Source organism: Bufo gargarizans, chromosome 6 (assembly GCF_014858855.1).
Source record: "Bufo gargarizans isolate SCDJY-AF-19 chromosome 6, ASM1485885v1, whole genome shotgun sequence".
Classification (NCBI taxonomy): Eukaryota; Metazoa; Chordata; class Amphibia; order Anura; family Bufonidae; genus Bufo; species Bufo gargarizans.
Window position 1 is genome coordinate 345,033,905 of NC_058085.1, and position 20,035 is coordinate 345,053,939.

General features: G+C 45.7%; 1 protein-coding gene across 1 annotated transcript in view; it reads right to left on the minus strand.

Annotated features, from left to right (window-relative positions):
• Positions 1 to 20,035, minus strand: part of LOC122941131 (ATP-binding cassette sub-family C member 2-like) — a 252,760-nt gene that overhangs the window by 156,208 nt on the left and 76,517 nt on the right. The window contains exon 3 of the mRNA XM_044298157.1: positions 4,827 to 4,913. Within this exon, the coding sequence (XP_044154092.1) occupies positions 4,827 to 4,868 (42 nt within the window). The 5' untranslated portion in view covers positions 4,869 to 4,913. The remainder of the gene's footprint in view (positions 1 to 4,826; positions 4,914 to 20,035) is intronic.

Genomic DNA, 20,035 nt, shown 5'->3' on the forward strand with positions numbered 1-20,035 from the left:
GGAACGTTATCACAGCAGCGGTTAGGATTTATAACCACCACTGTTCCCAGAAACCCAGTAGTGAATTTTTTAAGTAAATTCTGTGTTATGTTTTTTTTGTATTTTAATCTTTAATTTCTAATTACTCTTATTTTGCTCCTGTTGTGAATGTTATTGCTGCTGTTATGCCAAAATTTCTCCACTGACGGACATTAAAGGGATTTTCTTCTTCTTCTTCGACATTGTTGCACTTCATGTTCCAGTTTGGTGCACTTAATACGTCAAGCACTCAAGAAAGGACTCTAAAGTGAACCAGTTGCACTAATTGATTGCATAATGTTTTTGCACTAATCTTTTACAGGTTTTGCAACATTTAAATTAATTTCTTTGGAGCTGCCGCAATGTGATTATATGCACTTTAAATGGACTTTGCACTGTACACTGTTAACCAGATAGTGATCACCTTACTTTTCTAGCCTTTATGGACTGGCTCTGAGGACATCTGGTTATGTCACAAGCAGGTCTAACATCGTTATTGCTCATCATGGACTGCCTCTGAGGACATTTAATACTAATGGTGCTGATTTTACCTTGTGTTAGCTTCATTGTATTATTGCTGCACAAGGGGAGCCAAGTGGTAAGTAACAAGCAGATCTAAGACTGTCAATGTATGTTTGGAGGGATTAGTCCTCCTAGAGGTATAAGAGTGCATTGTCTCCTCCTCCTAATTTGTGTATGCCCTTAGGTCTTGTGCATTGCCAAGCCAAGGAGAATATTTAGCTACCAGTTCAGACATCAAGGTGACGAATCATAAAGCATGATTAGACCTAGGTGCTTGGAAGAGAATACAGGATGAAGCCACCCATCTATTTGTGAGTGTATCATAGCATCGTGGAGGGATTACAGTATAAGACACCCCCACACTCCATATACGACTATGGCCATGTTGTGGGGTATTTGAGTGCTTTGTGCAGTATTTGTTTGGTTCACTGCAAGAGGGAAAACCGTGGTTAGACACCCTACTCATACAGGCAGTGATCTATTGGTAGCTGTGTCTACGTCTATATATGTGTGTAATAGTCCACAAGCTCATGCAGCATTTTCCCTTTGCCTTGGTACCCTTGGAGCATAAACCATAAGCACAAGCCGAGGGAGTTCTGAGAACAGCCAAGCAAGTGTGCATCTTGGGAATTGTAGTTTTACCACAGCTGGAGTGCTGGAGGTTAGCCATCACAGGTCTATAGCCACAAGAATATACTCTACTCTAAAGTGCTATGAGATACTTCATTGGTGTTCCACCATTTTCTACCTCTTAGGGGTGTCATTTAAAAACTGGAAGTTCTAAGAACATTGTACCGTACTGTAGAGGGAACCTGAAACCTGAGAGAACCTGATGTTATTGTAGAATACAGGTGGACTCTGCTCAGGATATACAATCAGTATCTGAACGGTGGGGTCGAACTCCAGGAACCCATTCCGATCAGCTGTTTGAAGAGGCCGCGGCTTTCTATGCCAGGGAAGTCACGTTCATTGGTGTTAATGAGTGGCGTATATCGAATCATAAATGACCAGATTGTGCCTGGTTTATCAGTGAATTTCCTAATGACAGATCCTCCTTAATACTAAGAACCCATACCAGGTGCCAAAATACTAGTAATGTGCTCTTGTCACCCAATGTTTTGAGATTTGTTTAATTTAATTTAATAGATTTTTTTAATTGGCTCCTAACATCAATGATAATAAATAAAATCTATATTTCCAAAGGAAGATCAACGAAACATCAGTTGCCCTGTAACTGAATTCCCTGGCACAGACCTATAAAAAAAATTCTGGAGCCTTTCACCACTCAACTATATTAATAGCTTGTGTCGTAATTTTAAGCTCCTGAATCCCATTTCAAAATCATGTGCCACTTATAATCCTGGTGTATTCTCATAGGGCAGAAGGGTCTTTATGTCCTCACAGGCATTAGGACCCATGTATGACTTCTATACCCCTATAGCTATTCTTTTGGCCTGTGTTACGTCATGGTTTTAAGGTGTTTCCCTATCTCATAAAGCCATCTACTACACAAAACATAGAAGAGGATTCTTTACGGTAAGAGCAGTGAGACTCTGGAGCTCTCTGCCTGAGGAGGTGGTGATGGTGAGTTCACTAAAAGAGTTCAAGAGGGGCCTGGATGTATTTCTGGAGTGTAATAATATTATAGGCTATAGCTACTAGAGAGGGGTCGTTGATCCAGGAAGCTATTCTAATTGACTGGTTGGAGCTTGGAAGACATTTTTTGCACCTAAAATGAGAGCTTTTTTCAGCCTTATAAACTATGTTAGTATGATGGCATTGTGCTAGAACATGCCATTACTTCTGAACGGTGGGGACCCTTTAGTGTCTTTACTGGATGGAAGTACAGCCCCACAACATTCTTCATTGGTTTTAGTGTACGGAAGTACTGCTATGTTGTCCCCCACTCCAATAAAAAAAAAAAAGAAAACATACTAATCGTCAGATAAATTTGCCTCTCCAGTGTGTGTATGATACAGTTAATTAGATTGTGATCCGCATAAGGGACAGGTATAATATATATATATATATATATATATATATATATATATACATACAGTTGAAAGAAAAAGTATGTGAACCCTTTGGAATGATATGGATTTCTGCACAAATTGGTCATAAAATGTGATCTGATCTTCATCGAATTCTCAACAATAGACAATCACAGTCTGCTTTAAACTAATAACACACAAAGAATTAAATGGTACCATGTTTTTTTAACACACCATGTAAACATTCACAGTGCAGGTGGAAAAAGTATGTGAACCCTTGGATTTAATAACTGGTTGAACCTCCTTTGGCAGCAATAACTTTAACCAAACGTTTCCTGTAGTTGCAGATCAGATGTGCACAACGGTCAGTAGTAATTCTTGACCATTCCTCTTTACAGAACTGTTTCAGTTTAGCAATATTCTTGGGATGACTGGTGTGAATCGCTTTCTTGAGGTCATGCCACAGCATCTCAATCGGGTTGAGGTCAGGACTCTGACTGGGCCACTCCAGAAGGCGTATTTTTTTCTGTTTAAGCCATTCTGTTGTTGATTTACTTCTATGCTTTGGGTTGTTGTCCTGTTGCAACACCCATCTTCTGTTGAGCTTTAGCTGGTGGACAGATGGCCTTAAGTTCTCCTGCAAAATGTCTTGATAAACTTGGGAATTTATTTTTCCTTCGATGATAGCAATCCGTCCAGGCCCTGACGAAGCAAAGGAGCCCCAAACCATGATGCCCTCACCACCATACTTCACAGTTGGTGTGAGGTTTTGATGTTGGTGTGTTGTGCCTCTTTTTCTCCACACATAATGTTGTGTGTTTCTTCCAAACAACTCAACTTCGGTTTCATCTGTCCCCAGAATATTTTGCCAGTACTGCTTTGGAACATCCAGGTGCTCTTGTGCAAACTGTAAACGTGCAGCGATGTTTTTTTTGGACAGCAGTGGCTTCCTCTGTGGTATTCTCCCATGAAATCCATTCTGTTTAGTGTTTTACGTATTGTAGATTCGATAACAGAGATGTTAGCATATGCCAAAGACTTTTGTAAGTCATTAGCTGACACTATAGGATTTTTCTTCACCTCATTGAGCAGTCTGTGCTGTGCTCTTGCAGTCATCTTTACAGGACGGCCACTCCTAGGGAGAGTAGCAGCAGTGCTGAACTTTCTTAATTTAAAGACAATTTGTCTTACCGTGGACTGATGAACAGCAAGGCTTTTGGAGATACTTTTATAACCCTTTCCAGCTTTATGCAAGTCAACAATTCTTAATTGTAGGTCTTCTGAGAGCTTTTTTGTGAGAAAGCATCATTCACATCAGGCAATGCTTCTTGTGAAAAGCAAACCCAGTACTGGTGTGTGTTTTTAATAGGGCAGGGCAGCTGTAACCAACACCTCCAATCTCATCTCATTGACTGGACTCCAGTTGGCTGACACCTCACTCCAATTAGCTCTTGGAGATGTAATTAGTCTAGGGGTTCACATACTTTTTCCACCTGCATTGTGAATTTTTACATGGTGTGTTCAATAAAACATGGTAACATTTAATTATTTGTGTGTTATTAGTTTAAGCAGACTGTGATTGTCTATTGTTGTGACTTAGATGAAGATCAGTTCACATTTTATGACTAATTTGTGCAGAAACTTACTTTTTCTTGCAACTGTATATTACATTGCATACAGTGCCATGAAATGCATTGGTGAAAAGTATGTATTACATATTACAAATTCCCTTCAGATCGCCATAACAGACCGCGGAACACGGACATGAGCGGTCCGTGATATCCCAGCCTGGCATCCTGCTGAGAGCAGGAGCGCACGGTGTCGTTGGTTGTTATGACGCCGTGCGCTTTGTGCCGCCGCTGCAGTACAGTAAAACACTCGTATGATCTATATGAGTGTATTACTGTACTGCAGCGGCGGCACGAAGCGCACTGCGTCATAGCAACCAATGACGCCGTGCGCTCCTGCTCTCAGCAGGATGCCAGGCCGGGATACCACGGACCGCTTACGTCCGTGTTCCATGGTTGTGTGCATTCGGCCTTATAGTAATCATTTTCCTAACTACAGAGTTTTCCCTCAACAGTCTCATAAGGCGACTCCTAGAGTTACGTACTCTTTTTATCACCATGACATTATTTAGATTTATTTTTTAGTGCGATTTGCATATTTGAGGTAAAATGAAGCAAAGATGATTCAGACAACATATTTTCTTATGTATTGACCCCATGTGCTTAGAAAAAAACTGACCGTCTATACAGAACAATCGTAACAAGTAGAAATAAAAAGAGAACTTACCCAGAACACAGAGCCGCAGTAGTCATCCAGAACCTTGGACATGCTTCGAGGTGGGGAAAACAGCCTTCTGCCGCCCGTCCACGGTACCTAGGACAACACTGAGACGTTGGATTATTACATGCCTAGATAGTCCTCATGGTTTATACCAGTGCACTGTCATCACCCAGTGAGTTTAAAAGCAGTTTAAAAGTCTCTTCCCCCCACCCACTCCACTTTCTACCCTACTGAAGGGACATCTCAGTTCATCAGAGACCTATTGGACTATAGTTAATCACTTTCTTAACTGCAGAGTTTGTCCTGAATAGTCTCAGAAGGCGGCTCCTAGAGTGAAGTACTCTTTGTATTCTGGCCACGTGACTTTCATTTTATTTTTTTATAGAAACACAGAAGATTGACGACATATGGTCCATCTATAGGGTGGTCAACCGTCCAGAAATTTATGGACAGTCCAGAAAAATAGGCAATTTTTTAGAGGAGTCTATGATTTTTTAAAAACTCTGGCTGGCAACCCTTTCCATCTAGTCTGTCTTTATATTATTATTTATCTTAGGATAGACCGGTGTTTAGCCCAGGCAAGTTTAAATTCACTTGCTCTCCATTTCCCAACCACATCTGCTGGAAATTTGTTCCAAGCCTCTACTACTCTTTCAATGTAAACATATTTCCTGACACTGGTTTTGATCTCCGGCCCTCCTAACTAATTTTAGATGGTGCCCCTTTTTCTTGTGATGGAATGAATTTCTCACCAAGACCATGGAGACCTCTCTCCACCTCAAGCTAGTCATTCTAATCAAATGTACAGATCTCAAAGATATGGAACCTACAAATCAGTATGATATTGGAGTACACTGGGGATATTAAGGCTATCCTTTGATCTCATGGGCCATGTTCTGGTTGGAAATTGATCAGAAACTTGGAACGATGGATCTGCAGATCTTCTGGTGGGCCAATCAAAACGTACAAACTATGATTATAAAGTCACCACTGTACTTCACTCTCATTACTGACAAGACTCAAAAATGTAAAATTTTTACCAGGATTTTTGTATAATAATCCTACTATACTGTATATACAGGGTGGCTTATGAAAAAGTAGCCCGCCTCAAGTGATAGTACGACAAGATAAACGAGCAAGTGGATTTTTTTAAATTACCCACAAGTCACAAAAAATGCTGAAAGGGCTCGTTGGATTATGTTTCAGCAGTGACGCTGCAGGATAGTGTTTGTGATTTTCTCCTTGAGTTCATCCACGGGATGTGGATTGTTAGCAAACACTTTCTGTTTTTAATTTTCACCACAGATAAATATTACATTGTGGACAAGTCTGGGAAACGTGGTGGCCATAACCCCTTCTTCGCTCCTCCGTAAACAGTTCATGAACCCATCCAGCTACATCCGTGAGGTGCGGCATGTTGCCCCATCTTCTTGGAAAAAGCAGCACATTGTTTTTCTGTAGCATCACAAACAGTATCAGCCAACATATTCCAACATGCCCAAAGATGCAGAGACCTGAACGGGGACCACTTTCAGCAATCCACTGGCTCGTTCGTGTTCTCATACTATCGCTGGAGGCGGACTTTTTAGTGGGTGTTATATAAAAAAAAATATATATATATATATATATATATATGTAACGGATCTCCTGGCACCCCGACCGGGTACCTCCGTCGATAGATGCACCTAGTGCTTTCCGAGGACTCCAAGAACTCCACTTGACGCCGTACGCACTGCAGACCCCTGCAGAACTCTTTATTGAGGGCTACCCGCCCGTATTTATGCAGGTCCCCATCTGGTGGACACGCCCCCAGGGGACCAGAAGCAAGACTGGGACACAGGACAGATACGCAGCAATTCAGGATACACAGACACAACACATCCCCACAATGCATCATGGCTTCCTCCTCTCTGCCCTGGAGACACCCGAGGAGCAACTCAATTATCTCTCAGGACAAAGGGAAATCGCCAATACACATGTGGAGACAACAGGACAGAAATCACCATCTAAACATACAATGTCACACCCTTACAGTAAACACAGACATTCAACATATCCCCAGATAGCTCAAGTCTGAGTGCATATCATTAGGCGAATGGCACTCAGACCTCACGAATACAATAAAACTAGCCATCTGGGTACCCTCACATAACAAAATACAATTCCAAAGACAGATTTAAGCTGTGCGGCCAGTCTGTCTTCTCCTTTAAAGTTAGTATGGGCCATAATCCTGAGGCAAGAGGCTGGTAAACAGGCCCCTCCAAAACCCAGTGGGGAGGTTGGTTTCGCCACTTATCTCCCCCTCCCAGGGAAGACTAACCAGATACCTGACCTCACGGTCAGTACCTGAGTTAGTCTGGCAGTCCAACCTCAACCCAATACTGGACCTGTTGAATCTTGGGGCCTGGCTCTGTTCTGTATGTCCTCAGCTGTTGAGTGGGCATCTGCGACTCCTTGCTTCCTTTTGGTTCTCTAGCTTGGAGCTGTAGGTACTTGGTGGCCAGAGGCCGACTGCGCTCTGCCCAGATGCCAGCTCTTCCGCTGGGGTAGCCTGTGGGAAGTCCAGCTCTGAATAAGAGGATAGGGGAGGGCAGAGGCCAGCGGTGCTCTGCCCTGATGCCAGCGCTTCAGCTGGGGTGCATGGTGCCAACTCCTGTTGGGTAGTAAATGAACGGTTAGGGCAGAGGCCAGCAGCGCTCTGCTCTGATGACAGCTCTTCTGCTGGAGAGGGGTCAGTGGGGTTTAAAGCCTTGCCCCCTACCCTCAGTATTGGGCTGGGAGAGAGCTGTGGAGGGGGGCTATCACTTACCCCCTCCTCTGGATACCCCATCTGCCACTGGGGAGAGAGACCAACTGTCTCCTCTCCCTGTAGAGTATACTGCCGCTGGGTAGTGAGACCGGCTGTCTCCACTACCAGTGATTCTGGTTGTTGCAGAGATGAGGGACCAACAATCTCCTCTCCCTGTACTCCCAGTGGCAGTTGGGGATCTGGGCCGCCTGCCCAGCCACCCTGTTGGGATGGTGGAGTGACTACGGTCCCATCTCCACCTGCCGACTGGGGTTCCTCCCAGTACCAGTCCATGAAGTCCCCTACCTCCACAGTTGGTGAGGAAGTAGGGGATACCTCAGCTGTGACTTGCCAGGGGTAGGGCTGCAGGTCTGGGCCTGGTATCCAACTGTCTTGTATCTTGCGCTGGGCTTGAATGGAGTGAAACAACTGTTGATAATCTTGCTCCAGCTCCCACTCCCTTTGGACCAGAAAGGTCAGATCTGCCCTCACCCCACTAGTTGTAGGCCAATTGTGCAAGTCCCACTTGTAGTCAGTAATGTCCCAAAATCTAGATTCTTCTGTGCTCCCAAAGTCAATGTCTTCAAAAGACTCCCACAATAACCCAGGGCAATTATATTCCTCACCTTCGGGCTTGGCGTACTCCTCCATCCATGGAGACTGTCGTACTGTGTCCCACCATAGTGCTTGGTAAGCATCATCCAGCCAGGTTTCCTGCCATACTAGTGTCTGAAGCTCTGACACCCACTCTGTCAATGGTTGCTTTCCCAGTAGAGGTAGTCGCAGCGCCAATCGCATTCGTAATCTCTGCTCCTCACTGGGAAGACTCTCACCCCTCTGACGCTGCACGTCCTCAAGGGCCTGGTGCCATACGCCTTTCCGCTCGGCATCCCTGTAATCCGGGTGATCTTCCTCATTGAATGCTGTGCAGGAACCAACAGCATCCATATTGCTGTAGCCAGGGGTGCTGTACGGATACTAGCGTTGCCCTCAATATACTCCACGAACGGTGTCTCCGAGATGCTTCTCCTCACACTAGGACGCCATCCCACTGCTTGCCACCAATGTAACGGAACGCCTGGCACCCCGACTGGGTACCTCCGTCGATAGATGATCCTAGTGCTTTCCGAGGACTCCAAGCACTCCACTTGACACCGTACGCACTGCAGACCCCACGAACCGCCGCAGCTTGATTAGGGTCTCACCGTCCTCCACCCACGCTGGACCCAAGACCGGGCTTCAGCTTACAGTGGGTGAACCTCTCCTACATCCAGAGAGCAGGAACCATGAACAAGCTCTCACAATAACCCAGGGCAATTATATTCCTCACCTTCGGGCTTGGCGTACTCCTCCATCCATGGAGACTGTCGTACTGTGTCCCACCATAGTGCTTGGTAAGCGTCATCCAGCCAGGTTTCCTGCCATACTAGTGTCTCAAGCTCTGACACCCACTCTGTCAATGGTTGCTTTCCCAGTAGAGGTAGTCGCAGCGCCAATCGCATTCGTAATCTCTGCTCCTCACTGGGAAGACTCTCACCCCTCTGACGCTGCACGTCCTCCAGGGCCTGGTGCCATACGCCTTTCCACTCGGCATCCCTGTAATCCGGGTGATCTTCCTCATTGAATGCTGTGCAGGAACCAACAGCATCCATATTGCTGTAGCCAGGGGTGCTGTACGGATACTAGCGTTGCCCTCAATATACTCCACGAACGGTGTCTCCGAGATGCTTCTCCTCACACTAGGACGCCATCCCACTGCTTGCCACCAATGTAACGGAACGCCTGGCACCCCGACTGGGTACCTCCGTCGATAGATGATCCTAGTGCTTTCCGAGGACTCCAAGCACTCCACTTGACACCATACGCACTGCAGACCCCACGAACCGCCGCAGCTTGGTTAGGGTCTCACCGTCCTCCACCCACGCTGGACCCAAGACCGGGCTTCAGCTTACAGTGGGTGAACCTCTCCTACATCCAGAGAGCAGGAACCATGAACAAGCTCTCACAATAACCCAGGGCAATTATATTCCTCACCTTCGGGCTTGGCGTACTCCTCCATCCATGGAGACTGTCGTACTGTGTCCCACCATAGTGCTTGGTAAGCGTCATCCAGCCAGGTTTCCTGCCATACTAGTGTCTCAAGCTCTGACACCCACTCTGTCAATGGTTGCTTTCCCAGTAGAGGTAGTCGCAGCGCCAATCGCATTCGTAATCTCTGCTCCTCACTGGGAAGACTCTCACCCCTCTGACGCTGCACGTCCTCCAGGGCCTGGTGCCATACGCCTTTCCGCTCGGCATCCCTGTAATCCGGGTGATCTTCCTCATTGAATGCTGTGCAGGAACCAACAGCATCCATATTGCTGTAGCCAGGGGTGCTGTACGGATACTAGCGTTGCCCTCAATATACTCCACGAACGGTGTCTCCGAGATGCTTCTCCTCACACTAGGACGCCATCCCACTGCTTGCCACCAATGTAACGGAACGCCTGGCACCCCGACTGGGTACCTCCGTCGATAGATGCTCCTAGTGCTTTCCGAGGACTCCAAGCACTCCACTTGACACCATACGCACTGCAGACCCCACGAACCACCGCAGCTTGGTTAGGGTCTCACCGTCCTCCACCCACGCTGGACCCAAGACCGGGCTTCAGCTTACAGTGGGTGAACCTCTCCTACATCCAGAGAGCAGGAACCATGAACAAGCTCTTACAAGAGCTTATACTCAGGGGAGTATTGTGATATAGCAATCCCCAAGAGTGTAGTTATCCCATTCCCCAAACATGAGCCAAAACTTCATGAAGGTATAAAGCAGGAACTCTTTATTGAGGGCTACCCGCCCGTATTTATGCAGGTCCCCATCTGGTGGACACGCCCCCAGGGGACCAGAAGGAAGACTGTGACACAGGATAGATACGCAGCAATTCAGGATACACAGACACAACACATCCCCACAATGCATCATGGCTTCCTCCTATCTGCCCTGGAGACACCCGAGGAGCAACTCAATTATCTCTCAGGACAAAGGGAAATCGCCAGAAATCACCATCTAAACATACAATGTCACACCCTTACAGTAAACACAGACATTCAACATATCCCCAGATAGCTCAAGTCTGAGTGCATATCATTAGTGAATGGCACTCAGACCACACGAATACAATAAATGGTAAAAGGTTGGATTATTCTCCAATCGGATTCGTGGGTGTTAGGAGATGGTTCCCAAACCAGATATATGAGTGTATAAAGACTCCTGTACTCCACTTGAGTTTCAATGCAAGGCTTTTATTTAGTGCGGTTCCAGTCAAGAACGTTTTCGGCTAAGAAGCCTTCTTCAGTGTAACTGGAGAAGTATACAAAGTGTCAAAGATAAATTTATAGTATTTACAATAGATAAAGGATTAATCATGCAGTACATGCAATGTCACACTTGTGGATAGATTACAGTAGGTATATCGAACAAATTATAAACAAAATTGAGGACGTGTCGATATGGCACGTAGAGAGAGCAGTGGCTGTCATCTGGGGATCCTGGAGGATCATCGCCGGAGTGGTCATAAATTGGCTGGTGGTTTAAGGTCATCATTAGTGATGAGCGGCAGGGGTCATATTCGAATTCGCGATATTTCGCGAATATTTTTTAGAATATTCGTCGAATATTCGAAAATTCGCGATTTTTTTCTTGAAAAAAATCGGCAAGGTAATGATTGTGTAATATGCGAATTTTCGTAATTTGAATTTTCGGATTCGAATTTTTATTGCGAATTTTTCAATTTACAACTATTAGACAAAGAAGATTATAGCACTATATTAGCTAAATTGCTCTATATTCGTTTTTTTCGAATATTCGCTATATTGCTAACTTCGTTTTTTCGAATATTTGTAATTCGAAAACAAGAATATATAGCAATATCGCGAATATTCGAAAAAACGAATATAGAGCAATTTAGCTAATATAGTGCTATAATCTTCTTTGTCTAAAAGTTGAAAAATTCGCAATAAAATTCGAATTCGATAATTCGAATTACGAAAATTCGCATATTACACAATCATTACCTTGCCGATTTTTTCAAGAAAAAAAAATCGGGCATTTTCGAATATGACCCCTGACGCTCATCACTACTCCTAAAGTCAAGTATATTGCAGCCTTCTTATTGGCTCACAAGCTAGAAGCAGGAAGGGATCATGTGTACTGATTAAAAAAAAAAAAAAAAAAATCGGGAAAAAAATCGGAAAAATATTCGAATATTCGAAATTGCGAATATATATAACTATATTCGAAATATTCGCGAATTTTCGAAGTACCTATTTTTGCGATAAAAATTCGAAATTCGAATATTCGTGATCAACACTAGTCATCATCTGGGGTCAAGTTGTTGCGTGTCTTCTGCGGTGAAGCGTTGCGGAACTATGGTATCCGGTAAGCGGTCAATCAAATGGTAGTGGGTGGGGTTAAGGAACATAAAAGCAGAATAGGACCGAGACTGTGCTGTTTGCATTCTATGAACCATATAATGAGCATCAAAATTACGTAAATGAAAATAGATAGATCTTAGCATATCCATACAATATAGGGAAACAATAAGGAGGAGGCAAGATAAGAAAAAGGCCTATTTAGGAACAATCTGGCCGCATGCATAATCCGTTGAGGTAGAGGTATGGTTATACATTGAGATATGTTTAAACAGATTAAGTACAGGTCACACAGCAAGATTAGATAGGTTAATAATAGACCTTTTATTAACCTATCTAATCTTGCTGTGTGACCTGTACTTAATCTGTTTAAACATATCTCAATGTATAACCATACCTCTACCTCAACGGATTATGCATGCGGCCAGATTGTTCCTAAATAGGCCTTTTTCTTATCTTGCCTCCTCCTTATTGTTTCCCTATATTGTATGGATATGCTAAGATCTATCTATTTTCATTTACGTAATTTTGATGCTCATTATATGGTTCATAGAATGCAAACAGCACAGTCTCGGTCCTATTCTGCTTTTATGTTCCTTAACCCCACCCACTACCATTTGATTGACCGCTTACCGGATACCATAGTTCCGCAACGCTTCACCGCAGAAGACACGCAACAACTTGACCCCAGATGATGACCTTAAACCACCAGCCAATTTATGACCACTCCGGCGATGATCCTCCAGGATCCCCAGATGACAGCCACTGCTCTCTCTACGTGCCATATCGACACGTCCTCAATTTTGTTTATAATTTGTTCGATATACCTACTGTAATCTATCCACAAGTGTGACATTGCATGTACTGCATGATTAATCCTTTATCTATTGTAAATACTATAAATTTATCTTTGACACTTTGTATACTTCTCCAGTTACACTGAAGAAGGCTTCTTAGCCGAAAACGTTCTTGACTGGAACCGCACTAAATAAAAGCCTTGCATTGAAACTCAAGTGGAGTACAGGAGTCTTTATACACGAATACAATAAAACTAGCCATCTGGGTACCCTCACATAACAAAATACAATTCCAAAGACAGATTTAAGCTGTGCGGCTGGTCTGTCTTCTCCTTTAAAGTTAGTATGGGCCATAATCCTGAGGCAAGAGGCTGGTAAACAGGCCCCTCCAAAACCCAGTGGGGAGGTTGGTTTCGCCACTTATCTCCCCCTCCCAGGGAAGACTAACCAGATACCTGACCTCACGGTCAGTACCTGAGTTAGTCTGGCAGTCCAACCTCAACCCAATACTGGACCTGTTGAATCTTGGGGCCTGGCTCTGTTCTGTATGTCCTCAGCTGTTGAGTGGGCATCTGCGACTCCTTGCTTCCTTTTGGTTCTCTAGCTTGGAGCTGTAGGTACTTGGTGGCCAGAGGCCGACTGCGCTCTGCCCAGATGCCAGCTCTTCCGCTGGGGTAGCCTGTGGGAAGTCCGGCTCTGAATAAGAGGATAGGGGAGGGCAGAGGCCAGCGGTGCTCTGCCCTGATGCCAGCGCTTCAGCTGGGGTGCATGGTGCCAACTCCTGTTGGGTAGTAAATGAACGGTTAGGGCAGAGGCCAGCAGCGCTCTGCTCTGATGACAGCTCTTCTGCTGGAGAGGGGTCAGTGGGGTTTAAAGCCTTGCCCCCTACCCTCAGTATTGGGCTGGGAGAGAGCTGTGGAGGGGGCTATCACTTACCCCCTCCTCTGGATACCCCATCTGCCACTGGGGAGAGAGACCAACTGTCTCCTCTCCCTGTAGAGTATACTGCCGCTGGGTAGTGAGACCGGCTGTCTCCACTACCAGTGATTCTGGTTGTTGCAGAGATGAGGGACCAACAATCTCTTCTCCCTGTACTCCCAGTGGCAGTTGGGGATCTGGGCCGCCTGCCCAGCCACCCTGTTGGGATGGTGGAGTGACTACGGTCCCATCTCCACCTGCCGACTGGGGTTCCTCCCAGTACCAGTCCATGAAGTCCCCTACCTCCACAGTTGGTGAGGAAGTAGGGGATACCTCAGCTGTGACTTGCCAGGGGTAGGGCTGCAGGTCTGGGCCTGGTATCCAACTGTCTTGTATCTTGCGCTGGGCTTGAATGGAGTGAAACAACTGTTGATAATCTTGCTCCAGCTCCCACTCCCTTTGGACCAGAAAGGTCAGATCTGCCCTCACCCCACTAGTTGTAGGCCAATTGTGCAAGTCCCACTTGTAGTCAGTAATGTCCCAAAATCTAGATTCTTCTGTGCTCCCAAAGTCAATGTCTTCAAAAGACTCCCACAATAACCCAGGGCAATTATATTCCTCACCTTCGGGCTTGGCGTACTCCTCCATCCATGGAGACTGTCGTACTGTGTCCCACCATAGTGCTTGGTAAGCATCATCCAGCCAGGTTTCCTGCCATACTAGTGTCTGAAGCTCTGACACCCACTCTGTCAATGGTTGCTTTCCCAGTAGAGGTAGTCGCAGCGCCAATCGCATTCGTAATCTCTGCTCCTCACTGGGAAGACTCTCACCCCTCTGACGCTGCACGTCCTCAAGGGCCTGGTGCCATACGCCTTTCCGCTCGGCATCCCTGTAATCCGGGTGATCTTCCTCATTGAATGCTGTGCAGGAACCAACAGCATCCATATTGCTGTAGCCAGGGGTGCTGTACGGATACTAGCGTTGCCCTCAATATACTCCACGAACGGTGTCTCCGAGATGCTTCTCCTCACACTAGGACGCCATCCCACTGCTTGCCACCAATGTAACGGAACGCCTGGCACCCCGACTGGGTACCTCCGTCGATAGATGATCCTAGTGCTTTCCGAGGACTCCAAGCACTCCACTTGACACCGTACGCACTGCAGACCCCACGAACCGCCGCAGCTTGATTAGGGTCTCACCGTCCTCCACCCACGCTGGACCCAAGACCGGGCTTCAGCTTACAGTGGGTGAACCTCTCCTACATCCAGAGAGCAGGAACCATGAACAAGCTCTCACAATAACCCAGGGCAATTATATTCCTCACCTTCGGGCTTGGCGTACTCCTCCATCCATGGAGACTGTCGTACTGTGTCCCACCATAGTGCTTGGTAAGCGTCATCCAGCCAGGTTTCCTGCCATACTAGTGTCTCAAGCTCTGACACCCACTCTGTCAATGGTTGCTTTCCCAGTAGAGGTAGTCGCAGTGCCAATCGCATTCGTAATCTCTGCTCCTCACTGGGAAGACTCTCACCCCTCTGACGCTGCACGTCCTCCAGGGCCTGGTGCCATACGCCTTTCCACTCGGCATCCCTGTAATCCGGGTGATCTTCCTCATTGAATGCTGTGCAGGAACCAACAGCATCCATATTGCTGTAGCCAGGGGTGCTGTACGGATACTAGCGTTGCCCTCAATATACTCCACGAACGGTGTCTCCGAGATGCTTCTCCTCACACTAGGACGCCATCCCACTGCTTGCCACCAATGTAACGGAACGCCTGGCACCCCGACTGGGTACCTCCGTCGATAGATGATCCTAGTGCTTTCCGAGGACTCCAAGCACTCCACTTGACACCATACGCACTGCAGACCCCACGAACCGCCGCAGCTTGGTTAGGGTCTCACCGTCCTCCACCCACGCTGGACCCAAGACCGGGCTTCAGCTTACAGTGGGTGAACCTCTCCTACATCCAGAGAGCAGGAACCATGAACAAGCTCTCACAATAACCCAGGGCAATTATATTCCTCACCTTCGGGCTTGGCGTACTCCTCCATCCATGGAGACTGTCGTACTGTGTCCCACCATAGTGCTTGGTAAGCGTCATCCAGCCAGGTTTCCTGCCATACTAGTGTCTCAAGCTCTGACACCCACTCTGTCAATGGTTGCTTTCCCAGTAGAGGTAGTCGCAGCGCCAATCGCATTCGTAATCTCTGCTCCTCACTGGGAAGACTCTCACCCCTCTGACGCTGCACGTCCTCCAGGGCCTGGTGCCATACGCCTTTCCGCTCGGCATCCCTGTAATCCGGGTGATCTTCCTCATTGAATGCTGTGCAGGAACCAACAGCATCCATATTGCTGTAGCCAGGGGTGCTGTACGGATACTAGCGTTGCCCTCAATATACTCCACGAACGGTGTCTCCGAGATGCTTCTCCTCACACTAGGACGCCATCCCACTGCTTGCCACCAATGTAACGGAACGCCTGGCACCCCGACTGGGTACCTCCGTCGATAGATGCTCCTAGTGCTTTCCGAGGACTCCAAGCACTCCACTTGACACCATACGCACTGCAGACCCCACGAACCACCGCAGCTTGGTTAGGGTCTCACCGTCCTCCACCCACGCTGGACCCAAGACCGGGCTTCAGCTTACAGTGGGTGAACCTCTCCTACATCCAGAGAGCAGGAACCATGAACAAGCTCTTACAAGAGCTTATACTCAGGGGAGTATTGTGATATAGCAATCCCCAAGAGTGTAGTTATCCCATTCCCCAAACATGAGCCAAAACTTCATGAAGGTATAAAGCAGGAACTCTTTATTGAGGGCTACCCGCCCGTATTTATGCAGGTCCCCATCTGGTGGACACGCCCCCAGGGGACCAGAAGGAAGACTGTGACACAGGATAGATACGCAGCAATTCAGGATACACAGACACAACACATCCCCACAATGCATCATGGCTTCCTCCTATCTGCCCTGGAGACACCCGAGGAGCAACTCAATTATCTCTCAGGACAAAGGGAAATCGCCAGAAATCACCATCTAAACATACAATGTCACACCCTTACAGTAAACACAGACATTCAACATATCCCCAGATAGCTCAAGTCTGAGTGCATATCATTAGTGAATGGCACTCAGACCACACGAATACAATAAATGGTAAAAGGTTGGATTATTATTCTCCAATCGGATTCGTGGGTGTTAGGAGATGGTTCCCAAACCAGATATATGAGTGTATAAAGACTCCTGTACTCCACTTGAGTTTCAATGCAAGGCTTTTATTTAGTGCGGTTCCAGTCAAGAACGTTTTCGGCTAAGAAGTGTAACTGGAGAAGTATACAAAGTGTCAAAGATAAATTTATAGTATTTACAATAGATAAAGGATTAATCATGCAGTACATGCAATGTCACACTTGTGGATAGATTACAGTAGGTATATCGAACAAATTATAAACAAAATTGAGGACGTGTCGATATGGCACGTAGAGAGAGCAGTGGCTGTCATCTGGGGATCCTGGAGGATCATCGCCGGAGTGGTCATAAATTGGCTGGTGGTTTAAGGTCATCATTAGTGATGAGCGGCAGGGGTCATATTCGAATTCGCGATATTTCGCGAATATTTTTTAGAATATTCGTCGAATATTCGAAAATTCGCGATTTTTTTCTTGAAAAAAATCGGCAAGGTAATGATTGTGTAATATGCGAATTTTCGTAATTTGAATTTTCGGATTCGAATTTTTATTGCGAATTTTTCAATTTACAACTATTTTTATTGCGAATTTTTCAACTTTTAGACAAAGAAGATTATAGCACTATATTAGCTAAATTGCTCTATATTCGTTTTTTTCGAATATTCGCTATATTGCTAACTTCGTTTTTTTCGAATATTTGTAATTCGAAAACAAGAATATATAGCAATATCGCGAATATTCGAAAAAACGAATATAGAGCAATTTAGCTAATATAGTGCTATAATCTTCTTTGTCTAAAAGTTGAAAAATTCGCAATAAAATTCGAATTCGAAAATTCGAATTACGAAAATTCGCATATTACACAATCATTACCTTGCCGATTTTTTCAAGAAAAAAAAATCGGGCATTTTCGAATATGACCCCTGACGCTCATCACTACTCCTAAAGTCAAGTATATTGCAGCCTTCTTATTGGCTCACAAGCTAGAAGCAGGAAGGGATCATGTGTACTGATTAAAAAAAAATAAAAAATATCGGGAAAAAAATCGGGGAAAAAATCGGAAAAATATTCGAATATTCGAAATTGCGAATATATATAACTATATTCGAAATATTCGCGAATTTTCGAAGTACCTATTTTTGCGATAAAAATTCGAAATTCGAATATTCGTGATCAACACTAGTCATCATCTGGGGTCAAGTTGTTGCGTGTCTTCTGCGGTGAAGCGTTGCGGAACTATGGTATCCGGTAAGCGGTCAATCAAATGGTAGTGGGTGGGGTTAAGGAACATAAAAGCAGAATAGGACCGAGACTGTGCTGTTTGCATTCTATGAACCATATAATGAGCATCAAAATTACGTAAATGAAAATAGATAGATCTTAGCATATCCATACAATATAGGGAAACAATAAGGAGGAGGCAAGATAAGAAAAAGGCCTATTTAGGAACAATCTGGCCGCATGCATAATCCGTTGAGGTAGAGGTATGGTTATACATTGAGATATGTTTAAACAGATTAAGTACAGGTCACACAGCAAGATTAGATAGGTTAATAATAGACCTTTTATTAACCTATCTAATCTTGCTGTGTGACCTGTACTTAATCTGTTTAAACATATCTCAATGTATAACCATACCTCTACCTCAACGGATTATGCATGCGGCCAGATTGTTCCTAAATAGGCCTTTTTCTTATCTTGCCTCCTCCTTATTGTTTCCCTATATTGTATGGATATGCTAAGATCTATCTATTTTCATTTACGTAATTTTGATGCTCATTATATGGTTCATAGAATGCAAACAGCACAGTCTCGGTCCTATTCTGCTTTTATGTTCCTTAACCCCACCCACTACCATTTGATTGACCGCTTACCGGATACCATAGTTCCGCAACGCTTCACCGCAGAAGACACGCAACAACTTGACCCCAGATGATGACCTTAAACCACCAGCCAATTTATGACCACTCCGGCGATGATCCTCCAGGATCCCCAGATGACAGCCACTGCTCTCTCTACGTGCCATATCGACACGTCCTCAATTTTGTTTATAATTTGTTCGATATACCTACTGTAATCTATCCACAAGTGTGACATTGCATGTACTGCATGATTAATCCTTTATCTATTGTAAATACTATAAATTTATCTTTGACACTTTGTATACTTCTCCAGTTACACTGAAGAAGGCTTCTTAGCCGAAAACGTTCTTGACTGGAACCGCACTAAATAAAAGCCTTGCATTGAAACTCAAGTGGAGTACAGGAGTCTTTATACACGAATACAATAAAACTAGCCATCTGGGTACCCTCACATAACAAAATACAATTCCAAAGACAGATTTAAGCTGTGCGGCTGGTCTGTCTTCTCCTTTAAAGTTAGTATGGGCCATAATCCTGAGGCAAGAGGCTGGTAAACAGGCCCCTCCAAAACCCAGTGGGGAGGTTGGTTTCGCCACTTATCTCCCCCTCCCAGGGAAGACTAACCAGATACCTGACCTCACGGTCAGTACCTGAGTTAGTCTGGCAGTCCAACCTCAACCCAATACTGGACCTGTTGAATCTTGGGGCCTGGCTCTGTTCTGTATGTCCTCAGCTGTTGAGTGGGCATCTGCGACTCCTTGCTTCCTTTTGGTTCTCTAGCTTGGAGCTGTAGGTACTTGGTGGCCAGAGGCCGACTGCGCTCTGCCCAGATGCCAGCTCTTCCGCTGGGGTAGCCTGTGGGAAGTCCGGCTCTGAATAAGAGGATAGGGGAGGGCAGAGGCCAGCGGTGCTCTGCCCTGATGCCAGCGCTTCAGCTGGGGTGCATGGTGCCAACTCCTGTTGGGTAGTAAATGAACGGTTAGGGCAGAGGCCAGCAGCGCTCTGCTCTGATGACAGCTCTTCTGCTGGAGAGGGGTCAGTGGGGTTTAAAGCCTTGCCCCCTACCCTCAGTATTGGGCTGGGAGAGAGCTGTGGAGGGGGCTATCACTTACCCCCTCCTCTGGATACCCCATCTGCCACTGGGGAGAGAGACCAACTGTCTCCTCTCCCTGTAGAGTATACTGCCGCTGGGTAGTGAGACCGGCTGTCTCCACTACCAGTGATTCTGGTTGTTGCAGAGATGAG